We start from the raw sequence: 6,653 nt of genomic DNA, 5'->3' as shown, positions 1-6,653 counted from the left end.
AATGACGATAACACCTTTGAGGCTTTCACCAAATATTAATTACTATCCAAAGCAATGTTCTAGACAGTTCTTTATCAGCAATAAGAAAACATTTATAAAATGTAGAGAGAAAAATTTATGATAAGGGCAAAAAATTCCATTGTGTTGTTTTAATTTTGGACCATATATATCATACAAGAACTAAGAAGATAGACTAATGGTCTTTTTACAAAGAAAATTACATTTTATAAAAATACTAATAAACAATAGTCTTAGTATAATGTTAACCTATCAGAAAGACACATACGTTTGAGGCTTGAAACTGGAAAAGTACCTTGACATACTAACAACGAGCAGACTAAAAACTCAACTAGAGAAAACCTCTCTCTTCAACATAAATTGTCAAGCACTGGAGGGGCAAGTTGTCAAAACCCCACTGAAAAAGGACATCTACACGACATATAAAAAATTATAACCGGACTAAGACCACCCTATCGACATTAAGCTGAACACCTAAATCTAATAAAAAAATAACAAACCAGACGAGAGTCGGGTGGGAAAATCACTAACCTTATTACAAACACAAAAGTGGCAACAAGAAAAAAACCTCCGACCACCGCTGGTAGAAACTTCTGGTGAAGGGCGTTCGGCCAAAGGACCATAAAGAAAGATAGCCAGCGGAGAGATGTGAGCCACGAAGCGGAAAACTTCCTTAAAAAGAAGATCATCCATTCAGCTTCTAAGCTCGTAATCGATTCAAATCTACCCAAACGAAACCACCACACCTTATATCACCACCACCAACGAGAAGCTCACAACGAGATGAGTCGGCGAACTAAATTTCACGATCGAGAGCCCAACAACGTGCCTAAAAACAATACTAGAGCTCCCGTTAGCATCTGTTTCTCAAAGACTTTCTCGCTCTCACTTTTAACTCTCTCTCTAGAAAAGGCTTTGGAAAAAATGTAGAAGTTTCCTTTATATATATATTTTTTCCCTTTTTAGCGTTAGCTTTAATAGGTAAGTTTACAATTTTCTTTACATTTTTCGTCTGAGTCAGATTATTTTAATGAAGAATCAAATTCGAAAAAAAAAATGTCAACTTCTCTCTCTTGAACTTAGTAGTGTCATTTTCTTATATTTTTTTTCCTTTTCAGCGTTGGCTTTAAATAAGTAATTTTACATTTATTCACGTCTTCGGCTCTCCTCATTGAAAATTTTCATTAAGAATCACATTTGAAAAAGAAAATTATATTTAACCTTTCTATTTTATTATGTCATGGAATCACATAACATAAAAAAGGAACGGATGGCAGAATCGCAATTAAACAGAAAACCAATGGTTATTCCACTTGCATGATATAATAATTAATATTATTACATATAAAAAAGTTAATAAATCTCAACAAAGTTGAACGCCTAACCCATGCAAACCGGTCCAGCTTTTTAGCTTTTTAGCGCCTTTATATATACATGTCTTTCCCTCGAACCTCATCGGCGCCACATGTTCTTCTCTGTTGTCGCAACTTCTTCACACTCCCAAACCTCCTCTCTCTCTAGAATTAATATTAATTATAACAATCCCAATCCCAGGTTTCCATTTTTAATCTCTCACTCACTGACTACACGCGTCAAACTGATTTCTCTTCATCACTATAAAACAAATTAAAACCCAACACATTTTGATTAGTTTCCTTTTCTTCTCAGTTATATATAATCCTTTCCTCTTTTCTTCCCAAACAAATAATTTGACTTGGAGCGAGCCCAGAATTATTGGCAATAATTTATTGTGACAGTCACTTTTATGTTCGGCCAATACACTACTAATAATGGATTTCTCGCTCAAGAAGTCGTTTAAATCCCACGGCTCCTACAAAAATTCGAGAAAGATCTCCGCCGGTGGAGGAAATCCGGATAACAGCCACGAGGAGCTTCCGATTCTCTCCGATCACGACTTCGACGACAATCACCACGTTCAGCATTATCGCCGCCTCAATGACAACGGCAAAATGGGAGGCGCCTCCACCGGTCGGAACGAGGTAATCGTGAAAATCGACGAGGGCGGCAATCCTCCCGCCGCCGCGTCGGACCAGTCAAGAAACGCTGAGAACTTTTGGCGGGAAAACAGCTACGGTGCCTGGAAGGAGAATGCGAATGTCCGCGACGGTGGTGGCTCCGGGGAAAGCTTTCACTTTGCGCAGACTACGGAGGATCCGCCGTCGAAGCTGATTAGGCAGTTTTTGCACAGGCAGAAGGCCTCCGGCGACATATCGCTGGACATGGATTTGGAGATGGAGGAGCTCCGCCGCAGCGCCGGCAGCGGAGGAGAGCTTGATTTGACGCCGGTGTCGGAGTCACCGCAGAACTCGAGGTCGTCGAGGGAGCTGAAGGTCTCGCTCCATCCGTCGCCGTCGGATGTCGGGTCCGAGATCTCTCAAAACGACGCCGTGCGGCGTCGTTTCAAGGACTCTCCGAACGACAACGACGAGTCTCTGGAGCGCCGCGAGCGCGACGGCGAGGAGGTCGTGAGGTGCACATCGAACGCGTCGTTTCAGCGCGAGATTTCGTTCCAGAGAAGGTCCAGCTTCTTGCGGGTGAAGACCAGGTCCAGACTCCAAGACCCGCCCGAAGAGCCCGATATGCGCTCGGGCCGGATTCCTAAATCGGGCCAGATTCCGAGGTCCGGGCCGATTCCCAGGTCGGGGCCGATGAAGTCCGGATTACTGGGAAAAGACGAAGAAGAGGATGATCCATTTTCTGATGAAGATTTACCTGACGAGTTCAAGAAGGCGAATTTAAGCGCTCTAACGCTTCTTCAATGGGCAAGCTTAATCTTAATAGTGGGGCTTTTTGCTTGTACTCTTTCGATTCATTATTTGAGGCACAAAAATCTGCTGAAACTGAAGCTTTGGAAATGGGAGGTTCTGATCTTGGTTTTGATCTGTGGGAGATTGGTCTCCGGTTGGGGAATTCGAATAGCCGTGTTCTTCTTCGAGAGGAATTTTCTTTTGCGGAAAAGGGTTTTGTACTTTGTCTATGGCGTTAGAAAGGCCGTTCAGAACTGTCTCTGGCTTGGTCTGGTTTTGATCGCTTGGCATTTCTTGTTCGACAAGAGAGTCGAGAGAGAGACCAGAAGCGAATCACTTAAGTACGTGACCAAAGTCTTAATCTGCTTCTTGGTGGGGACTTTGCTATGGCTTGTTAAGACACTGATAGTGAAAGTCCTAGCTTCTTCATTCCATGTCAGCACATACTTTGATAGGATCCAAGACTCTCTGTTTAATCAATTCGTGATCGAAACCCTCTCGGGTCCGCCATTGATCGAGATATACAAAACAGAGGAGGAAGAGGAGCGGCTCGCTGATGAGGTTGAGAAGCTGCAAAACGCCGGGGCTACCATCCCTCCGGACCTCGCGTTTTCGTCGGCGCTTCCGAGGACGAGCAGGGTTATCGGGAGTGGAAGGCTGTCGAGAACGTGGAAGAGCTCGAAGCTGTCGCGGTCACTTAGCAAGATAGGCGATGAGGGGATCACCATTGATCACTTGCACAAGCTGAATCCCAAGAATGTGTCAGCTTGGAATATGAAGAGGCTAATGAGGATGGTTAGGCATGGCACTCTTACTACGTTGGATGAGCAGATTGTGGATTCGACTCATGAGGACGAGTCCGCCACGCAGATTAGAAGCGAGGTCGAGGCCAAGGCTGCCGCGAAAAAGATTTTTCAGAATGTGGCTAGGCGAGGCTCCAAGTAAGTTCTTGGTGTTCCTTTTTTTTGTTTTTTCCTTATATTTTGTTTCAAAGTGCAGCTTTTTCATGCATAATTAGTTTCAACTAGTTTCCTAATGCAAATTTGATTTGGATTTAAATTTTCAAAGGTGCTTTTGAATTTTGATTTATTGTTATGATTGAGACATACTATAGATACTTGAACTGTATCTGCTTTGATTAGTGGTTGGGACCACCCTCGAAGTCCTACCGTAGGCTTCAAAGCTTAGTATTTGTGTATCTTGCTTAGATGTTTAATATTGGAACTAGAATTGTTTGGATTTTTTTGTTATTTCTTCATGCGACAGAGAATGAAGATGTCATTTGTTTTGTTGGGACCACCCTCGAAGTCCTACCGTAGGCTTCAAAGCTTAGTATTTGTGTATCTTGCTTAGATGTTTAATATTGGAACTAGAATTGTTTGGATTTTTTTGTTATTTCTTCATGCGACAGAGAATGAAGATGTCATTTGTTTTGACTTTTGTGGTTATGGGTTATTAGTCATATTGATAATGTTCTTTCCTCCTTTTATCTGTTTGGCATGCTCCTTTTTTGTTTCGTTTTTGATAGAGATAATCATTCAAGTGAACGACTAAGCAGCTTGATAATGTTCCTTTTTTTTTTCTTCCTCTAATTCCTTGTCGTCAACTTTGTCTCTATTGTAAATAGTAATGATTTACAATTTTCCCTCTCCTATTTATTTGACAGGTTCATCTGCCTGGAAGATTTAATGCGTTTCATGCGAGAAGACGAGGCTGTGAAGACCATGTCTCTCTTTGAAGGAGCATCTGAGAGCCAAAGAATAAGCAAATCGTCCTTAAAAAACTGGGTGGTAAGTATCTTTATAAGGAGACAATAAGGTCACATTCGTAGAAGAATCTAAGAAAAAAAGTCGCATTCTTTTTTCTTTACTTTAAAAGGAGAGAAATTTTTTTTTTTTTTTTTTTTTTTTTTTTTTCTTCTACTAGTTGTTACTAGTTTGATAATTAAGGCAAATTTGTTCCAGGTCAATGCATTCAGAGAGCGCAGAGCACTTGCCTTGACACTAAATGATACAAAAACTGCCGTCAACAAACTTCATCGCATAGTGAACGTAATAGTCGCCATTGTTATAGGAGTTATATGGCTTCTTATACTGGGAATTGCCACCAGCAAATTTCTACTATTTATCAGCTCGCAGCTAGTCCTTGTAGCATTCATTTTTGGAAACACATGCAAGACAGTGTTCGAAGCAATTGTTTTCTTATTTGTGATGCACCCTTTTGATGTGGGAGACCGGTGCGAAATCGATGGAGTTCAGGTGACGATCTATCTCCACTTGTGTTTTTTTATATTCTGTGCCAATTCTCTTGTATGTGTTTGGCCTAATTTGTGTGTTTTGACAACAACTTTTCAGATGGTTGTAGAAGAGATGAACATCTTGACTACAGTTTTCCTGAGGTATGACAATGCGAAGATAATATTCCCGAACAGTGTTCTTGCCACTAAGGCCATCGACAACTTCTACCGCAGCCCGGACATGGGAGATGGAATCGAATTCAGCATCCACGTAGCTACTCCGGCTGATAAGATCGCTGCCATGAGGCAGAGAATAACAAAGTATGATTTGTGGAGACACAATTTTCTTGCTTTGTTTTAACTGTGCTTGATATGCTGTTGATACATTTTACTGACAAATTTCTTATTCATATCTCATTTCAGTTATGTTGAGAACAAGAAGGAGCATTGGTATCCAGCGCCAATGGTTATAATGAAAGACCTTGATGAACTAAACAGGGTGAGAATGGCCGTGTGGTTGTGCCACAGAATCAACCACCAAGACATGGGAGAGAGGTATGCAAGAAGGTCTCTTCTGATTGAAGAAATGGTCAAGATTTTCCAGGAACTCGACATCCAATACCGTCTTCTTCCCATTGACATCAATGTCCGTGCCATGCCCTCCGTGGCCCCTGTGCCGACCTCTACTTGGCTTCCCCCTAATTGGACTGCAACTACAACCTGAAGTAAGTAAGGAAGAATGATCAATCAATGTGATCTCCTTTGAGAAGGAAAGCATGTGAACCCCATTGGGCATTGGAGGTTCTCAGCAGTCGGTCAGCACTGCGCGGCTTGGGTTTGTCTTCATAAAGAGAGCGTAGGATTTCTGTAGGGAATTGAAATGATATTTTTCTCTTTGATATTTTTTAGTTGGTTAAATCTTCAGAGGAAATAGCTGCTTTTAGTACAAATGAGAAAAGCTTAAGAGAAGGTTTGTTAATTTTTGTTTATGCGTTTCATATCTAATTGGTTTATGAAATTACATATAGTAATAGTATCCAATCTATTGGCTTCATTTCGATGGTAACAAATTGGTTAAAAATTAAACGTTAGTAATGTTGTAAATATATAAATTACTCTTTATTATCCTCTAAAGTTGTCTAGTTTTCTCTATATTGTTTTCTTTTCATTTCCGGAATTATAAAAGAAAGTGATTCATAGGGGGGAACGTTGTACTAGTTTTTTCCTCCCGTGTTTAGCTCCATTACTCGTTCAAAACTTTGGGCAATATATACATAAATGTCCTTTTAGAGGATCTGAGTCTAAAAATGTCTGCTATCTCATTTATTTACAGAACTACCCACTATAACGTATAGAAAGACAATATTAGGTGCATTTGGAATTGAAAACATTTTTAATTTTAGACATAAATTATTTTTAAAAATGTGTTTGATGGTCTTATCAAAAGATTATTTTGCAGTATAAAAGATATATTAATGTCTTTTTCTCTCTTTCTGCTCGAGAGAAGAGAAAACATAAATAAAAAATAAAAAACGATTAAAAGTCATTTTTTATTTTTTTTTTCATTTTTCACTAAATTAAAAAATCGTTTTCATTTCTTTTTTTGTCTTTAATTGTGTCAAACGCCGTTT

The 6,653-nt window shown here is 40.1% G+C and overlaps 1 protein-coding gene across 2 annotated transcripts; it reads left to right on the top strand.

The window, feature by feature from the left end:
* The first annotated feature begins 1,698 nt into the window (after positions 1-1,698).
* Positions 1,699-5,987, top strand: LOC21389524 (mechanosensitive ion channel protein 6). Of its 2 annotated transcripts, XM_024177234.1 has the most exons (6): positions 1,699-3,127; positions 3,227-3,727; positions 4,453-4,576; positions 4,751-5,044; positions 5,141-5,343; positions 5,446-5,987. In XM_024177234.1, the coding sequence occupies exons 1-6, from the start codon at positions 1,809-1,811 to the stop codon at positions 5,744-5,746; spliced, it is 2,742 nt and encodes a 913-aa protein (XP_024033002.1). In that variant the 5' UTR covers positions 1,699-1,808; the 3' UTR covers positions 5,747-5,987. The 2 variants fall into 2 exon arrangements, with proteins under 2 accessions (XP_024033002.1, XP_010086848.1); XM_010088546.2 differs by having other exon boundaries at positions 1,699-3,727.
* The last annotated feature ends 666 nt before the right edge of the window (positions 5,988-6,653 follow it).

The sequence above is a fragment of the Morus notabilis genome, unplaced genomic scaffold (assembly GCF_000414095.1).
Source record: "Morus notabilis unplaced genomic scaffold, ASM41409v2 Scaffold2025, whole genome shotgun sequence".
NCBI classification, from domain to species: Eukaryota; Viridiplantae; Streptophyta; class Magnoliopsida; order Rosales; family Moraceae; genus Morus; species Morus notabilis.
This window is presented reverse-complemented; position numbering and strand designations above follow the sequence as displayed.